We start from the raw sequence: 19,156 nt of genomic DNA on the forward strand, positions 1-19,156 counted from the left end.
CTGGTTCTGGAACCCTCAGACGCCGCGCAGGGCGAGGATTGGCCCGTGAGCTCCGGCTTCGGCTGCTTGCAGTTCGCCGCCGCCGCTGCGGGACACCTGCTCGCTCGGCCAGTCCTGCGGCGCGGGATTTCCTTGCCGCTCTCGCTCTCGCCTCCCGGCCCACAGGGTGAGCGGAAGGGCTGGACCGTCCCGTCTCCGGACTCCGACCAGACCCCACTTCGCGCCGCTGAGCCGTCGCAGGGCGAGATGAGCGCGGACTCGGCGGCCGGGGCGCCCCTGCCCCGGCTCTGCTGCCTGGAGAAGGGTCCGAACGGCTACGGCTTCCACCTGCACGGGGAAAAGGGCAAGGTAGGCCAGTTCATCCGGCTGGTGGAGCCCGGCTCGCCGGCTGAGAAGTCGGGACTGCTGGCCGGAGACCGGCTGGTGGAGGTGAACGGCGAGAACGTGGAGAAGGAGACCCACCAGCAGGTAGTGAGCCGCATCCGTGCCTCACTCAACGCTGTGCGCCTGCTGGTGGTCGACCCCGAGACCGACGAGCGGCTGCAGAAGCTGGGCGTCCAGGTCGGGGAGGAGCTGCTGCGCGCCCAGGCGGGGCCCGGGCAGGCCGAGCCACCGGCCGCCTCTGAGGCGCAAGGGGCTGGAGACGAAAATGAGGCGCCGGCCGCCGCGCCGGAGCCACACGAGGCCGAGAAGAGCCATCAAGAGCGGGTAGGTGCGGGCTCTGGCCAGGTGGGAAGGCTGGAACAGGCTAGGAGGGGGAATCGTGGAGAGACCCAGGCGCCCCGGACGCCCAGCCCTGCTCCCGCCTAATCTTTCTGAAACTCGATCCTCAAGGGGGAGACAGCTTCCGCCCGCCGACCGGGCGAATTGGCAGTTACAAGCTTCAGGCTGCGTCCGGCGACACCTACCCCTTTCTCCAGACTGAGCTGGGACCCTGAGCGCCTTTGCCACTTGGACGTCTTGTCCCTTGGCCTTTAGGAGTAAGGATGAGGGAGAGTGGCTCAAGGGAGCCAGTCTCCTTTTCCAGGGCTATGTTGTTGGTGTCTGGTCTAGTCCCTCAGAACCCCCCAATCCTGTCCCTCCAAGCCCCAGTGTGGCCAGCTTCCTCCACTGCCCCTGGGGGTGGTAGATGAAGCTGGGGTGAAGCGAGAGCTCCCCGACCTCAAAAAGCTAGAGGAATAACTACCCCTTTCTATGTGGAGCTGGGAGGGGAGGGGTCGTAGGCTGGGTTCTCCGGGTACTTACTCCCTTCCCTACAGCCCACTGGCGTGTGTATCATTAACTTCAGCCTGGCTGGACTTCATCCTCTTGAAGTCCAGTGTGAATTAAGAGGAGCTCCACCGTCCCAAGGCGATGTGTGGGGGTGGGGTGCAGGGAGGAGGTGCAGAGGCATCTGGTCTAGGGGTGTGGGGTGGTGGCAGCTCTGCCACCCAGGAGGATTTATGATTCTCAGGAATGTGAGGCGTAAGCGCTAACTTGTATCTGGAAGCGAGGGCTAAGACCTTGGAGAAGGAGAAATGGTTGGGGGATGGGGGTGGGGGCAGATGGGAGTGGTCCCGCGTGCCCTGGCTATATAGCAGCCAGCAGGTCACCATGGGAAGGGGGGTCTTGCCCTGGTGTCAGCTTTCTCCCTCTAGTCCCTGGACAGCAGGCTGGTTGCTTTTTGCCCGTGTTTGGTGATTCCTCTAATGATCCCCAGTTTGGATCAGCTGCAGGAGGAGCTGAGGCAAAACAGGAGTTGTACTGAGCCTCCTGTCCCCAGAATGAGGGGGGAAGCAGGGCCTGGGCCTGCCCAGGGCCTGTTTGGCTTGTGCCAGCTCTCCACCTGGTGGCAGGGGTGTCCATGGTGCCAGCAGGAGCGTCCCTTGACAGAGAAAGGGCACAGTTCAGCCTCTAAGGTAGAAGGTGGAGCCCGAGAGGATCAACTGGTTTGGTGGAAGTGAGGTCACCAACAGCCCTGTCCAGCCAGAGCTTGGTGCCAGGAATGCCAGGGCCACCAGGCCAAGCTGGCATTGGCCAGGGTTGGGGTGGGGATGGGGTCGGAGCACCCCTGGCAGGGGGTTGACACCAGGTAGTTGGAATCCATGACCTCTGATCCCAGGCAGAAATCCAGTTTGAACTTTGTACCTAGTGCATCAATTTGTCATTCCATTTTTCTTTTTGGACTTTGGCACTTGCACAAGTAACCCGCTCACCCTCCCACCCCCAACTCCCCCACCAATTTGCAGTCATGTTCAGTTCCTCCCATTGGTTCTGCTGCTGGGGTGCTGGACAGCCTGTGAGAAGGTGAGGGACACAGAGGTCAGGACGGAGGCTTGACCTAACACGTGTGCTCCCCCACCAGGCCCTCTGAAGAGGCAGCAGAGGTTGGCTTCCTGCTCTCTAGGTGAGCATAGAATCGGATTCCCCCGATGGTGCTGTGACACCTGCATTTGTGTGCTTTCTTGGTCTGGTGGGAGGGAATAGAACCTCCTCCAGCCAGGCCCCGGGGCACCATCACCAGGCCTCCTTGGGTTTCTGGTCAACAAGCAAATCAGAACTTCTCTGAGCCTTGGTTCCCCCATCTATACAATGAGGGCGTTGGATTCCAGTGATACCTGCCTTCTCTAGAATTTTACACATAATCAGAAGTACTTCAGCCCTTTGTGGATGCTGAACTGAGCTTTTACACCCAGGCATTTGAATCCCAGCTCTGAGCAAGGTCTCCCTTAGCCTCTGCATAGCCCCTCAGCAATGTTAAATCCCTCTGGTAAGAAATCCCCATGAAATCCCGTGTAGTGGGCAAGCCTGTCATTGAAAAAATAATGTTAATAGACATCATAGGAGTTAATTTCTCCCTTAAAAGGTATCTCTTATTTACAGCATTTGAATTCGAATTAGTTTTAGTCTGAATTTTCTTGCAAAGTGGGGCCTGTTGTGCTAGCTTTGTTAGTTATCTCAGAAGTGAAAGAGATGCTAGAGGGAAAGTGTTATTCAGAGTGGGTGACGGGTGACATCTCACTGGGAAGACCAGCCTGGGTGGAGGGGTGCCCATGTTACCGGTCTAGGAGGGGGTGGAGGTGTGCTTCCAGCTCTGCCCGCCCCCACCCACGGGGAGGGAGGAGCAGCATTGTCCCTGTGCTCGCCCCGCTCATGGTCCCCGCAGGCACAGGATGAGGTTTGAAACCCTTGAGCTTGGTGCCCGATATAAGGGCCTGCGGTGGTGACTGGGCAGGCCTGAGCCAGCTCAGCTGTAGTAGCTGGTCCACCTTCAACAAAGTTTCTTAACCAGCCTCTCTAAGCTTCCATCTCCTCTTGTGTGATTTGGGGGTGACAGCAGCTGCCGGCTAGGGTTGGCGGGATTACATGGGGATGTCTGTAAGGCCAGGAGCTCAGTGCCTCGCACGGCGTGAGTGCTCAGTGATCGTTAGTTGCTGGGATCTGAATTAATAAATATTTCAGAGATTGTTGCATGCCCCCCAAGGGGACAGCTAGCCCTGGATCTGCCCCTCTCATTGGGCTTGTGCAGGTGTGGCCAAGTCTGGCATCAGTAAGTTCTCCATCCGGGGTCCCTGTTGTTGGATAATCACGTGCTACTCCACAGTCCTTCACAATCTGGTGACCTACTCTTGCTACCCCTCTTGCACCCCACAGTCCACTGAACCACACCAAGGGGCGAGATTTCCTTCTAGCCCGCCTTGCGCTTTGAGCCTTCGCACCTGATGTTTGCATGTGGAAACCCTCAGTTCCCTTCCGCGTGGGGCATGCTCTCCAAGACAGCTCACCTCCCAGGGAGCCTCTCGCTGACCCCACAGGCATAAGGAGCTCTTCTTTCCTCGCCTCCTCCAACTCCCTGTCCTTATATCTTTTCTCGCTCTGAACACACAGTATCTGAATCATCCGTTCATATCTCCTCCACCACCACATAGTGAGTCCCAAGGGCAACAGCTATGGCTTATTTATGTTTATATCCCCAGCGCCCTTCCAGTCACAGAGTAGGGAGGGGCTCAGTAAATAATTTTTGTATGAATGAATGAACGCGTAACAGCGTTCAGGGACCTTCGTCCTGATTCATCTCAGTCCAGTACACTTGGACCTGTTTGTGCCCCGAGCACACCCAGAGATTGGAATTCCAGACAGAGCCTACCCACTCCTCTTTCTTGCCTACTAGCAGCTTCCACTGTAAAACTCGAAAGCGAGAAATCTGCATTTGGGGGAACAGCCAGATGAACGTATGAATCCCAGCTCTGCCGCCCACTGGCTCTGGGACCCTGATTGTTCACTGTTCCCTGCAAGCTTCAGCCTCTACCTCTGTGAAATGGGGACACCCACCGCCCAGCCTGCAGGGCTGTTGGGGAGATTCAATAGAATGATGGAGATGCGTGTACGTGCCCAGCTTGGGGTGGATTCCCACCAGACCTGACCCTGATCCCAGAGGCAGGGACAGTGCAGGCACCCCAGGCAGCTAGGTAGAGTGGTTGCAGGGTGTGCACCATCAGCTAGCAGCCTCCAGCCTCATTCTCAGGTTCCCATGTCACACTGACCAAGTTGGAATCTGCGAGAGCTGAGCAGGGTTTGAGCTGTAGGATGTTTGGATCTGCAGTGGACAGGGTGTGATGGTTTGTGTGTTGGTTCCTCCTCTTAAGCCACATACTTGGAATTTCTTTCTCCCCTGGGATAGCCCCCAGTTCTTACCGTCTGGTTCCTGTTCACTTCTGGAGATGATTCTCTTGGAGAGAGAACAGGGGCTTCCTTCTCAAGGAACCCCTGTGTATCTCAATGGGGGCCCTTCTCTTCCTCCCCAGGCTTCCCATCCCACTGGTCCCTGGGAAAGTGGTGGGGTGGTGCTTAGGAACTAAGAGAAAAAAAGGCCTCACTAAGGTCTTGTGGATGCTGCCAGCCTCTTACAGAGAGCAACTGGAGCCCCAGGCCCCAACAATGGCAGCTGCTCTAAGACTGGGGAAGGAAACTCAAATTTCTACTCGGCCTGCTAGTTGCCCAGCCCAGTACCCTAAAGATATCAATGCATATTTCATTGATTTCCCCCCACCGCAACCCGCAAGTTAGGTATTATTTTCTCCATCTTGTAAGCTGATGAATAATCAATGATAGCTATTATTTGGGTCTGGCAACATGCCCTGTACTGACCGTGCCTTATCTCATTTAATCCACACGACCACCCTCTGAGGCAGATATTGGCCCCTTTGTCTAGATGTGGAGACTGAGGCTCCATCATTTCAGAGGCGTGGCCCCAGGGGTCTCAGCTCATGAGCCCTTACAGCATAGCAGGGGTGTGTCTTAGAAGCCAGCTCCCTCCAGTGTCTGCACATCCAGTGGTCCACGCAGTTGGGTTGTACTTGAGGGCCTGACTCTCCAGCTGGGTGTCTGCCCATCACATTCTAGGCCACACCAGGGCCATCACATCAATTCAGGCTGCTTGAACCAGCTCCCCACAAAGATCCCGGACTCCCAGGTGCTTCTGTCCCCAGGGGTGTCGTTCCAGCAGGAAAGGTGTCTGCCCTGATGGAATGCCTCAGTCCAGAAAGAGTAGGCTCCTGGCCCCATCCCTTCTCACATGATGGGCCTGGCCGGGAGTCTGGTGACCAAGTCTGTATCCCCACCCCCAGGTCCTGAGAACCCACCCTTGCTTGCTCTGAGGTTCCCCCGTAGCACAAAGGGCCCCCAGAGGCCAACCTTGACTGTTGGTGTTGGCCTTCCTCCCCATCCCCCCAGGGTAGGACAACTCACCATGTCCCCAGACCTTTAGACAATGTTTAGGCTCCTGTACCCTGAAAAGGACAAGGGGTGCAAATGCCCTGAAGTCTGAGTCCTAGTGCCCCTCACTGCTGTGGAACTGAGGCTAGAGCTCTGACTTCCCAGTGACAAAGGCTCCGGCCTCTCCCTGCGCTTGTTATAAGTCAAGCTAAGGCCATGGAGATGTAGAAGAGGTTGCAAGTGAGACCTCTAGGGTCTTTGTGGCCTTTTCAGCAGCCACTGAGCCCATCTGGCACGTAGCGCTTGAAATGTCCTAGCCCGAATCAAGATGTGTAAAATGTAAAGTGCACACCGGATTTCGGAAACCTAGTACAGATAAAAGGATGTAAAGTATCCCACGGGTAACATTTTAATAGATTACATGTTGGAGATAGTGTGTTAAGTAAGACATTAAGACTGATTACTCTTGTTTCTTTTTGCTTTTTAATGGGGTTGCTGGAAACATTTAAGTTACCTGCATGCATAGCATTCTGTTTCTGTTGGGCAGTGCTACCCTAGGTCCGATTTCAGAGCCAGCCCTCTCCTCCGGCCAGCTGTGTGTCCCTGAGCAATTTATGCCATCTGTTTGAACCTGAGTTACTTTGGCTGTGAAGAGAGGGCAATAATACCTTCCTTGCAGGGTTATAATTGGGTTTTAACGAGAAAATACACTGATAAAGCCCTAATGCGGCGCTTGGCACATTGTAAGCGCTCCCTGAATGGTAGCTGCGGCTCATTACTCCCTCAGAGCCCCAGTTGCACAAGTTCCCAGAAGGTCCTTATAGAGCCTCTTGGGACAGCGCTCAGGAGTTAAATCCAGAGGCTTCTGGGCAGAGGGGGAGGGAGAGTGGTAGGAAGCCCGCGGGGCAGGCAGGCATGGGGCGGCCAGCCTGGATGGTGTCCAGCCAGACAGCAGCCCAGGTACCAGCCTGCCCCGTCCCAGGCTTGCCCAGCCCTGGGGAGACCGGAGCCAAACTCTCCCGTCAGATGGGTCTCTGGCCAGCACCAGGAGAAAAGAGGGAGAACCTGGCTCAGAGCCCTGCATGGGGGTGTCAGAGAAGCAGCCCTCACTCTGTCATCTGTCTCCCTCCTGGATCCCGCCCTGCGGGCCTCTGGAGAAGGGCTAGAGTTGCCCCTTTTTTGCAAATGGAGGTGTCTAACATTTCTCGGTCCACACAGGTCTGGGGCAGGAGGCCTTATAGGGTGAAATGAAGCCACCTCAGGGCCGGAGGTCGTGGGTCATTGGCAGCCAGGCCCTCTGTACCTCCCTTTGGGTGAGGAGAGGGTGCCTTCAGCCTAAGCCCTGGACACTGACTGGCCAGCGGTCTGAGCTCCTGGTCACTTCCCAGCCTGCCCTAAGGACAGTGCCCCCATGCTGCTCAGTCACACGTCAGCCCCGAGCAGAGCCAGCTTGCCCCATCCTGGTTTCCTTGAAGAGCTGGCAGCAGACCCAGGCCTGTGTCTCCAGAGCCTCCCAGAGCAGCCATGTTTCCTTCCCAACATACCCCACCCCCTCCCCAACCCGGACAGCCAGGGTGCTTTCTCTCCACCCCCCACCCCCCTCTCAGCGGAGCTGATTCCTGGCAAGGGGCAGCAGGGTACCGTTCTTATCTTATTTGCACAAACAATAGCCCTAGTCTGGCTGGGCTGGGGGAAGGGCAGTCTTCCGAGGTGATGGGTGTCTCTGTTCCCCCAGCCACCCTGGTGGTCTTTCCTGCTCCTCCAGCCACCCCTTCTGGGGCCCAGAGCTGGCTGGCCCATGGGAAGCAGCCCAGCTGTTTTCTGTAGGGCCCATCACCATGGCACCGGCCAGGGAGGGGCTGGGCCCAGTGGGGCGTTGGCCCCTAGCTGCCCTCCCCGAGGGGGAACAGAGAGCAAGGGGAGCAGGGAGCGGCCCTGGACCTGCTCCCCAGAGACAGTTACTGGGATTAGGGTATCGACTTTCCCCAGCTTTCCAGGTGGCTGCTAGTGGTGCCTATTGAATTCCGTGCCCGAAGTCCGCTCCCTGGTCTGCGTGGGTGGAGGTGACTGGGCGGCCACTTAGGGAGGTGCTGGGCTCCCTGGGGGAGAGGAGGGAATGAGGGAGCAGCTCCGTCAGGCCTGTGCAGGGTTCGGGACAGCCTGAGACCCAGAGGATGGGAGAAGCCCCCCTGAGAAGAGTCTGGAGGCAGCTCTCCTGATGGGGTCTTCCCCAGAAAGCGGCGGGTGTGGCATTGCCTGGAAGTGAGAGACTCAGACCCATCCAGCCCCCAGCCGCCCAGCCCATTTGCACAGCCCCTCAGCCGCCATTGCCTCGCACACTGCCATGTCTCTGCCAGTCTCCTCACTGAGCAGATCTGAGCTGTCTTCATCACGGGAAGACCCATCTGAGGCTCTGAACACTCCAGGGCCATGTTCCCCTTGAAGTCACCCCACTCCCAGCTCTGGACCTCTCTGGAGCTGCCACCATGGCACAAGTCCCCTCCTGAGCTCTTGGGGGCCACATACCAGGCTCAAGATGTCCTGGCTGTTCCATTTATCCCCTTTTCCTAGAGGCAGAATGCAGGCTTTGCCCCAGCTCTGGGGGTGAGGCCTGGAAGCGATGGTGGCCAAGCTCTGGCCAGGTGCCTGGCCCTCCCCATCTTCTCTTGTCTGTGCTGAGACCACGGACCTTTAGGGAGCTGCCCCTGGGACTCCTGAAAAGACCAGCCTCCATGCTGGGATGGGTTCCTTTGATGGGCTGACTCAGCAGCTGGCAATGACACCGCCTGGAGGCAGCTGGGGGAGGGGTGGAGAGAACAAGGCTGGTCTCCTGGGAGGAATGGGAAGCCCCCCGCGACCCCTTCCCATGGGAAGGGAGGGAGCCTCCAGGGACCTGGGAAGGCAGGAGCTAGGTGGAGCTCCATACTTGTCTGAGCTCTTCGGGAAATACCTGGGGCTTCATTGTCTACCTGCTCAGCCACCCTCAGAAAGCAATGGAGCTGGTCCCAGTGCAGTGGGGAGGGAGCAGCGGGGGTCTGAGACCCCCGTGCTGGGTCTGCCATTTACCAAAATCCTCATGGCTGAGCCTGGCAGAGGGAAGTGAGGTCCCTCCAGCGGTAACCCCAGGTCACCCGGCAACAGCCCCGGCTGAAATGTCCCAGGATCAGTAAGGGAAGCGCAGAGACCCATCATGGGGGCAGTAAGTGCAGCCCTGCCAGCCAAGAGGTCACCTGGAGCTGCAGGCCTGCTTACTGCCCAGTCGCCGGCCTGCCCCAAGCCTTACGTAGCTCTGGCTGCAAGAGGCCCTGAGCACCCGGAAGGAAGCCTGTGGTTTCATCAGCTCCTAGCACCTCCCAGCAAAGACTGCAGCCAGTATATGCCAGTCCGGCTGAGTCCTCAGGCTGGGCTGGGGTCCTTATGAGCCAGCCTGAGGATGCTGGAAGGAGCGTGGGCGGGTTCTAAGTCAGAGCCCGCGGTGGAGACATCAGGCAGTGGGCTTCACGTCTCCAGTCTCAGTTTCCCCATCTTGGGGAGGGGGGCATCTCCGGCCAGGTTGCACTGGGGAGGAAGGCTCTTTGGAGTGGGGGGAGCGGGCGGAGAAGAGACGTTGAAGCTGCCCTCTGCCTTCCCCGGGGCTTCACCCTCCCCTCTTTCCCAGGGTAACTGTGGAGCTCAGCCTGGCTGGGACAGAAAGCTGAGCCTGCCCCATGGTAGCAACTGGTCAGACCTGTTCCTGCTCACCTGGGCCTGGGGGAGGGCCGGGCTGGCGGCTCTGTGGAGGGATTAGCTTGAGGGGAGAAGAGCCTCACTTACTCCCGGAACCAGATCCCTAAGTCCAGAAGGGCTGCAGGGGCCGTGGGCTGCGGGGGCTGTGGGCTGTGGGCTGTGGGAAGGGCTGCCCCTGGGTAAGCAGCCGGGACATCAGCGGGGAGTGGGCCCTGCAGGGAGGAAGCTGGAGGTGGGTGAGGAGAACTGGAGAGACGAGGGTGCCTCTGTGGGGCCCCCACGTTTGTGCTCACTTAGCGGTCAATGCTGTTGCTTGGGATGGAGGGGAGCGCCCAGGGCCTCGCCCAGATTTAAGTAAGCAAGCGAGGGCCTAACCGTCACCTCACCCCTCCTTCCTGTCTTGGCCTCTCCACACCCCCTACCAACATCCTGAAACAGAGAAAGGCCCACCCAGGCATCTAAAGGAAGGCAGGCAGAGTCACCCTCCAGAGCAGAGGGGTGGGGACAGAGCCTCTCTACCGCAGATGGCAGCTGCCTCCTGAGACTGGCAAGTTGGGGCAGGAAGCCTGTAAGCTCTCCCCTCCGTCCCCGCCCCTCCCTTGCCTGCTCCACTCCCAGCTGGGGATTGAGGTGTCACAGCAACCTGGCACCCCACCCTCAGCATCTCACTTCTCCGCTTCTTGTGACTGTTCCTTAGAATTAACAATGGGAAAGTCTCTGTGTGCACAGGGGTTTTAGAGTGGTAACATCCCACGTATGTTAATTACCTCACTGGACCTCCTAGCAACCCTTGGAGGCAGGTGGCACTAAGAAGGGCCTATAAATGAGGCTCTGAGAAGGAAATTACTTGCCCCAGGTCATACAGCTCATAAGCAGTGAAGCTGGAACCTGGGTCAGGGCCCTGACTTCAGCCGTTGCTCCCTGCCTGGGGTCTGGGTGGCAACCCACAGCTGGCAGGCCTGGGAGGAGGGAAGGGGAACCCTGGTCAGTCCTTGGGCTCCGACTTCTGGCCCCTTCACACCATATCCCTTGGTCATGTAATTGTGCCCTAGGGCTGCAGCTTCTAAGCTAAGCTGCTTAAGTCGGACCAAGGATGGTAAAAACCATTCTCAGTGGAGGGTCTGAGAGCTCAAGAGAAATCTTTCCTGTGGCCTTTCGGTGGGATCCCTCTCCAGGCCATGGCTACTCAGGGCTCCCTTCAGCCCAGCCCCAATTTTCACCGCCTCCTCCCCATTCAGGCTCCTAGGGGACTGCTAGGGGTTCTGTTGCTAGTTCTGTTGCTCCCTTTGCCCTCAGCCTTGGTTCTGCAGGTGGGGTGTCCTTGTCCTGTCCCCTGGCTGTGCCTCCCTCAGGCTTGTGGTCATCTGGCCCCCAGCTCCCTGGGCCGTTCAACTTGGGGGGACGAGACGGGAGTGAGACGGGGGTGAGAGAAGACTTTACTGTAAACATGCGGACCAGCTTTGAGTAAACACCTGCGCTTGCTTCCCCTGTGCAGAGAACAGGGTACAGAGGGGCTGGGTTCCCCAGTCACATGTCCCAAGGATCTGACCAGGCTGGCAGGGATGCTACTCCAGCCCCCCAGGAGGGCCAGACTGAGCCATGAGCCATGAGCCATGAGCTGGGAGGGTGAGGTTGCAGTCAAAATAACATGATTAACCTTAGAATGTCAAAAGTTGAGCTAATCTGCTCTCACCCCTCATTTGCTTGCCAGAAGAGGGAACTGTGGTGTGGACAGAGGCAGTGCTCTGCTCAGGGTCACCCAGGTGGTTTGCTGCAATGCCAGGTCTCCACGCAGGCCTTCTGAGTCGCGGGCAAGCATCCTCCCTCATTGCTATGTGGGATCTAAGCAAACTTGCATTCTTCCCAGTCTTCCTTAGTGGGGAGGTAGGGTCAGACACAGAGCAGGGACAGCGGAACCCGGGATGATACAGATGGGCCGTGGCCCCTCCTTTCTCCCCACAGCGCGAGCTGCGTCCTCGGCTCTGCGCCATGAAGAGAGGCCCCAATGGCTACGGCTTCAACCTCCATAGCGACAAGTCCAAGCCAGGCCAGTTCATCCGGTCCGTGGACCCAGACTCACCCGCTGAGGCCTCGGGGCTCCGGGCCCAGGACCGCATTGTGGAGGTAATGCTTCTTGCCCCCTTTACGAGCTCTTCCTTCCTGAGACCACCTCCCCTGTGGCAGCCATCACACCATCTGTTCCTTGGTTAGCCCATGGGGCCTGGGCAGCCCTGGATGGATGGAGGGAGGGAGGGAGGGAGGGAGGATGGGGGTTTGAGGGAAGATTGGTGGGTGGTTAGGCAGGAGGGAAGGAAGGAAGGAGAGATAGGTGGTGGATAGATGAATGGATGGACAGATGGAGAGTTGGAATGACTCCTTTCTTGCCCCCATCTCCGCTGAGCACTTCACCAAGCAGACACACTCAGCAGCCCACGATTCACCCGACCATCTTGGTACATGTCTGGGACCACCGCGGCTTCCACGCCTGAGGCCTCTGTGCCGGGCACGGGGGTGGGCACGGGGGTGGGAGCGGGAAGATGAAGGCTTCTCCCAAGTGAGGCTGCTAGGCGCGCTTTAACCCTGTCGTGCTGCGCCCATCGGGAGAGGAAGCGGGAGCCAGATGCCTTGGGCAAGTCCCAGAATCTCAGCCTTAGAACCTTAGAGCTAGAAGACCAGCTCTCCCAGGACTTCTCATTTTACACGTGAGCAAACCAAGGCCCTGGGAGGTAAGTACTGAGAGAAGCTGGGGCCCAACCCAGGCCTCCCAGGTCTTTCCTGTCCCGCCCGTCACAGCTGTGTTTGCTCAGTCTCGGCTGGGTATTTTCTTTGGCTTTTCCCACATGTCCCGCCTCCCCATCTGACTGTCAAGTGGGAGGACCACTTGGCCTGGTCCTGGACACTACAGGCAAGAGGGGCAGAGTGTCCTCCAGTTGCCACCTGACTGAGGACAGATAGGACCACTTGTACCTCCTCCACTAGCCCCCCAAGAACTGAGACCTGTACCAGTCACCCCTGCCCCCACCCACAGGTGAACGGGGTCTGCATGGAGGGCAAACAGCACGGAGATGTGGTGTCCGCCATCAAGGCTGGTGGGGACGAGGCCAAGCTGCTGGTGGTAGACAAGGAGACCGACGAGTTCTTCAAGAAATGCAAAGTGATCCCATCTCAGGAGCACCTGAATGGTGAGCTGGGTGGGGCAGCCGGAGGCCCCCAGGTTGGGGATGTTGGCCAGTCCTCTAGAATTTACTGTATCCCAAGAGAGGGTAGATGGGCAGTGCGGGTGGGGAGAGTGGGTCAGAGAGAGGAGGCAGGTGTTGGCAGTCGGTTTCTGAGAATGACATATGACAGGGGTAAGCCGGCGTGAGGGATGGCGAGATGGAACCGAGCTGCTGATTCCCAGGTAGAAGCTGCAGTGCCAGAGGGAGGCCTGAGCCCCGACCCCTCTACCCCTAGCAAGTTCTCAGGGTGGTGCCAATGCAAGGAAGGGGTTAACTCTGGGGAGGCCTTCAGCCTTTGCTTGGTCAGATCAGAGTCCAATGACAGGGGCCCAGTGCCTCCCCTTCCCTTCTCTCAGGTTGTCTTGGCAACCCAGGCTTGCTGGCTCTAGAGGGCAGTGGGTTCCCCCCCCTAGTCCCTGGGCCCCTGCCCTCCCCATCCCCCACATCACCCTGCCAAGGCTGGCACCTCCCCAACCCTAGCCCAAGCCAAACGGGCAGGGCTGCTGCACCAGGGCAGGGAGGAGCTGAATAGTGCTCTGCTCCCTGGTCTGGATTTTCTCCCTGGGAAGATGGGTCCTCGGGGAGGGGGTGTGGGGTGGTTGGAACCTTTTTGGACTTTGCATGCAGTGGGTGGGTCTCCCTAAGGGTTTTATTTGTAGCAGAGGGGTGCACACAAAGGTCCTGCCACAGACTTAGATCCCAGATGGAGGGGCCCATGGGTCCTGGAAGCAGGGATGGGTCAGTTGGAAGTCCCCAGCACTCTCTGGGCTTGGGAGGTGGGTAGAACCCAAGTACATGGAAACCAGATAACTCAAAGAATCCCCTTCCTCAGTGAGGGGGAAACTGAGGCCCAGAGAAGCCCCCAGCCTTGCTCTTGGTTTGGGAAGATGCACCTGAAATCTGGAGTACACTCAGCTCCTCAGACACCTTCCCCGCCTCTCCCAGCAGCCTTCTCACCCCAGCCCTCAGACACTCCTCCCTCTTCCGTCCCTCTCTGGCTGGGGGGGAAGGGCCCCGAGAGCCTCAGTGACTGCAGCCTCTGGCCAGAGGCTGCACAGGGAGACCCGAGGGCAGGTCCTCTTCCCAGTGTCCCTCCTCCCAACTAGATGTAACTCTCTCCATGGAGGGGGATGCCACCTCCCACCGGCTGCCTCCTGACCAGGGGCTGGCTTGAGGGGACTGGGAGTGAGTGTCCCTGTGTCCCAGCAGCCCCCTGCCCAGCCACCATGGGAAGGCTGTGGGTGTTGAGAGGGAGGAAACAGTGAGGAGTCAGGTATGCCTGCAGGGGCCCAGGCCCAGGTCCAGGGCAGGGAGGGAGATGCACACTGATCTGAAGCTAAGAGTTCAGAAAAGTCCCGCCCAGGCTGACCAGTCCCCAGAGATGGAACAGCCCCCACCCCCATCCTGCAGCCAGGTGGGGCCTCCACCCTGAGTGAGCCCAGGGAGGGTGCCCCCAGGCCGGGGTTCTCTCCCTCTGACCCCTCCTGCCACCACCAGATTTCCCACTGGCTGAGGGAGGGCACACCCAGGACTCTGCCCTGACCCCTTACCCCCTCGTCTCCACACTGGCCAGTAGGAGGTGGGGTTGTTTTCTCTCAGCTGATGCAGGTACTAATCGGTACCTGGGTGCGGTCCAGTTCTGGTGACACCGTCATCACGCAGGAAGCATGAGAAAAATATTGATTCCTAGGCCTGCCTCAGACCCACTGATTCAGAAACTATTGCCAAGGCCCAGGAATCTGTATTTCTCACAAGCTTCCCAGTTGGTTCTCAGGCAGCCGGCCTGAAATTTCAACCCCATCCAGGAGAGTGCTTTTTTCAAACAGTTCCTTACTTATCAGTGGTTATCAGTAGGCAGAGATCAGCCTCTTTTTTTTTTTTTTAATGAAACTGAATTGAAAATATCAAAGAGCACTGCCACGTGGGAAGGGCAAGTTGTCTTGCTAAACTTCTGTTACACGCATAATCTCTGTGGGGGCTGGGTGCTCAAAATGTACTCATAGTGAGTTGCAGTCGAGAGACTGTGAAACACTGACCCTGGGGAACAAACCCCACAACTGCCACCACCTTCCATGCATGCCCCACTCCATCGGCACTCCCCGATCCTAACACTCACCTCTGCTCTTTTCTCCTCCACTAGGTCCCTTGCCCGAGCCCTTTACCAACGGGGAGATCCGGAAGGTAAAGACAGGCCCCTAACTGCTTCTCTGGCTCTCAGACCCTGGGCTGCGGGAGAACCGGGGCAGCGGAAGAAGGGTGGAAGGGGGTGGTTTGGGGAGGAGGCGTCTGGCTCAGGTTGAAACTCCAGTTTCCAAGCTGCTCCCTCCTGAGCCCAGCTGTGTAACTACTCTTATATCCCTCAGCCCCTGCCTGGGGCCTGCGCGGGAGGGAGAGGGCTGGCCAGGCCCCTCTGCCGGCCACCATTCCTGGGTGACAAGCTCCGCCCCCAACTCCCCACCATACAGAAGAGGCCATTCTTCCCCCCAAGAACAGAGCTTCAGTGTCTGGCCGTGCACTGCCCAGCCCCTGCTACTTCCAGTCTGGGTTGGAAGAACAAAGCCCCTCCTCCCCGGGCAGAAGGGAAGAGAAGGCAGTGGAGGCGGGTGGTGGGGAGAGATGGCAAGGCCTGGTGCCAGCTGGGGCCACAGAGGAACCCAGGCAGGAGCTGAGCGCCAAGATGCAGCCCTGGCCAAGGCCTTCGCTCTGGGATGGGCCGACTCAGGGTCAGACCATGGAGCGGGAGCTCTCGGCAGGGTCTGCTCAAAGGTTTCCCTTCTCCAAGGGACACAGCAAAGGGAGTGGCCCTGGACCACCTGAACCATGTGACTCCGTCTGTGGGTCTAGAACTCATCCACCTTATTCCTTTAAAGCCTTTCATGGCTATTTGGGGTTAAGATTTCAAGAATCCTGGGGTCAAGTCCAAGTAAACAGTGGGGTGGGCTGCAGGAGACTCAGGGCGCATCGCACATGTTCCCCATGCCAAGCAAAGATGCTCCCCACACTCCAAGAAGCCACTCCTCGGTCACTGACCCAGGAGGCAGGCTGGCCCCGAAGGCTACATTGAGAGGACTAGGGGGTTGAGAAATTCAGCTAATCCCATGATGGTCCCTCCCGCCTTGGTGGCAGAACCAGGCTGCCCTCTGATCCTTGGAAGAATGTAAAAATGTAAATCCCTGAGGCTCAGGCAGTGGGGCTCTGAGGTGGGCGGTGAGGGCTTGAGTGGAACTTCTCAGACCGAAGCACCTGTCTTCCCTGGGAACTCCCTTCCTCACTCAGGACCTCCCCACCCCATCCCCTGCCCACCCACACCCTGCCTCTCTGTGCCAGGAGGACAGTCGTGAAGCTCTGACTGAGACAGCCTCCGAGACCAGGCCAACCCTGGCAAGATCCACCTCCAGTGACACCAGTGAGGAGGTAGGCTGACCGGCTGAGCAGGCAGGGGTGGCCCTGGGTTACAGGAAGTCTGTTCCCAGGCCACACTCGTTCCTGGCACACCAGCTCTCCTTGGAGGTCACATGCTGAGCCACGTTCTGTTCTTGTGACCTGGCCCTAGGCACTGCCTCAAGGGCGCCACCTCGCCGAGGCACTGACTCCCGCTCTCTGCCGCCTCCTCTTTACAGCTGAATTCCCAAGACAGCCCCAAGATGCAGGACTCCACGGCACCCTCATCTACCTCCTCGTCCTCCGACCCCATCCTGGACTTCAACATCTCCCTGGCCGTGGCCAAAGAGAGGGCCCACCAGAAGCGCAGCAGCAAACGGGCCCCACAGATGGACTGGAGCAAGAAAAACGAACTCTTCAGCAACCTCTAAGGGCCCTCCCACCAGCCACCAGGAATGCTGGAAGGGCCCGTCCAGCTCCACACCCAACCCTAACTCCTTTTCTCTCATCCGCACTTACTCTCAAATCGATACACCAATCAGCACCAGCATCTCCCCTTTTGGCAAATCTGGTTTTTTTAGAGAACTCTGTTCCCTTACTTCAGAAGTGAATTTTTTTTTTTCCGTCCTGCCCCAGTCAAAAGGCACACTGTCTCCCTCCTCACTGGGCGCTTCAGCCTACCAGGTGTCCCCTTGCCACCCTCCTGGGACATCACTGGGACCTACACCGACCAAGGATCCTGGGACTGGGCGAGAGGTCATCTTCCCTCATGACCCCTAGTGATGACTGGGTCCAGGATTGTTCAGGGGCTCAGATTACAGCAACATCTCAGGGTGGACGGGGGCCATCATCCTCAGAGCTGTGGCTTAGGCATCTTATTTTTGTTCATTTGATTTTTTTTAAAGAGTGCTGTATCACAGTTTAGACGGACTTTCATTTCCTTGATTAACATGATTTTGCAAGTTGGTGCACCCAGGACACAGCAGCACCCTTAGCCTTCAACTTTTTTGTTTCTACTCCCACCCCCAGAGACCTGGGTGACATGGGGAGGGTCTGGCCACCCCCTGCCCAGCCCTGAGCCAGGCACAATTGTAAGGAAACTCTATGACAAATTTAACTGGTTTCTCCAAACTGCCTCAGCCTCTGTGTTTTCCTTTAGAGCTCTGCCCATGGGTGTTCCCAGGGTGGCCTCTGGCCAAGAGGGTAGGATACAGCTGGAGGGAGACGATGGTCCAGGGCTCCCTGTGACCCCAAGCCCAGTAGTGGGAGGACAGGTGGCTTTAACTAGAGGGCCTCGAGCCCACAACTGTCTGGGTGGCCAGGCCATGCTTTAGTTGTGTGCTCTGCTCGGTGTTCAGTGTGCCTGTGCGTGTTGGGGCCACCCTATAGGGACGGTCATCAGGGAAGGTGGGAGGTGGGCATGGAGTCCCACATGCTCAGAGGGCTCTGAGAGACTCCTCTGATTCCAAGAGTGTTGAAAGTGTGAATCCCAGATGGAGCCAGATCTGGAAAGAGAAGACTTGGCTTTTTTTTTTTTTTTTTTTTTTTTAATGATTTACTTACATATTTTGGGTATTTTCTATATGTGAGGAACTGTACTAAATGCTTTAATGCATTTAATCCTAGACAAACTGACATGAAAAACTGAGGTTTTGCCCAAGGTCAAATAGCAGAGACTTGGCTTTAATCTTCACACCTGCAGCCAGTGAGGCACAGAATTCTCAGGAGTGGCCTGGGCTGGTCCCAGATCCTCTTATCTGGCCACAGACCCGACTGCTGGGAAGAACTGGGGGAGAACAAACCTGGCCCGCTGGGCCTGGGACATGCCTGGGGCAGGTGTGGTGGAGGAGACTCTCAAGGGCGAAATGCCCTGCTCCATGAGAGATCCAGGTCCCTTCGACCTCTGGTACCTGAGGCCACATCCTGGAGACCTACCAGGGTGCCCTGCGAGGGCTGAGGTTCCAAGGCAGGTGCTCAGAAGGAAGTTGGCCCTGGGCTATTCTCCACCCGACCAGGAGACCACTCAGAAGTCAGGTTCCTGGGACTGAAGAGAACAAGTAAGGAAGAGAGACTGAAATAGGAGCCCTTGGGGTTGAGAGAAAAGACAGTATCTGGCTATCTCATCACTCTGACCTGTTAAGATCTGAATTCCACCATTGTTCAGAGGAACCTTCCAAAACCCTTATCACCTGTCCAGTTAGGCTGGGCCTGGCCTGCCCTGCCCTTCCTCTATCCCTTGACCCCTGATGGAGGCCCCTGCCGGTGAAGAAGCCAGAGAACTACCCTCGCAGGGCTGTGGAGGGGCCCCTCCCTACCTCACCTGCTGGGTGGGGAAGCCCTAAGGACCTTGGGCTCTGATTAAGCTGCAGTCGGGCGGAAGGAACAGGTGGCTTAGAGGAAACCATCGCTGAGGGGCTGGGGGCCCCAGCAAGTGGAGTCTGCGTCTTAGACTCAGGCACATTTTTGATTCTCATTTTTCACATGCATAGTCTGGTGTGAGATGCCAGGATTAAGAGGCTTGGGGCCGAGAGTCCTCAGCCATAGTTCGGGCTCCGCCTTCCAAAGCTCTGGGGCCCTGGGACTGTTTTCTCCCCTTGAAAATGCCCTAGGTGCCCTCAAGTGTCTCTCCTCCAACTGTGTATCGAAACATGCCTGGCTTTTCTTGAAGGCCACCCTGGATTATGACAGGGCATGATGGATAGTTAGAAGTCAGAGTGTCCCCCTCGCTCTGGGGCACAGGGACCTGGCCCATCTCTGCCTATGAAGCACGTTGCCAAGCCGCCTGACAATCCCGAACCTGTGCCTCCGGCGCCCCCTAGTGGCCTCGGCAGGTGCAGCCGCTCCCAGCGGCTGAGAGGTGAGGCGCAGAGGGTGAGAGGACACAGCTGCCTTCAGGAGGGCACTGTTGAGTAGCCTCTGCTTCCCTCTGCAACCCCTGAAGCTAAGTAGGAGGCCTGAAGCTTCATCAGCAGGGGGTACTCCAGCCACCCTCAAAACTGGCTCCAAAGAGAAAGGAGCAAGGACCCTGGCCCACTTTCCAAGTCTGTCCTTCCAGGGCCAACCTCATTTGTTTCCAAACCTCCCAAGGTCACACCCGGCCTGCTTCTAGCCCACTTTCCAAGTCACCTGTCTGTCCT

At 57.8% G+C, this 19,156-nt stretch overlaps 1 protein-coding gene across 1 annotated transcript; it reads left to right on the plus strand.

Annotated features, from left to right (window-relative positions):
* Positions 1 to 16,569, plus strand: NHERF1 (NHERF family PDZ scaffold protein 1). The gene is made up of 6 exons (XM_074343648.1): positions 1 to 708; positions 11,383 to 11,544; positions 12,449 to 12,602; positions 14,779 to 14,819; positions 15,966 to 16,052; positions 16,259 to 16,569. The coding sequence occupies exons 1-6, from the start codon at positions 247 to 249 to the stop codon at positions 16,448 to 16,450; spliced, it is 1,098 nt and encodes a 365-aa protein (XP_074199749.1). The 5' UTR covers positions 1 to 246; the 3' UTR covers positions 16,451 to 16,569.
* Positions 16,570 to 19,156: the final 2,587 nt, after the last annotated feature.

This window comes from Camelus bactrianus, chromosome 16 (genome assembly GCF_048773025.1).
Source record: "Camelus bactrianus isolate YW-2024 breed Bactrian camel chromosome 16, ASM4877302v1, whole genome shotgun sequence".
Classification (NCBI taxonomy): Eukaryota; Metazoa; Chordata; class Mammalia; order Artiodactyla; family Camelidae; genus Camelus; species Camelus bactrianus.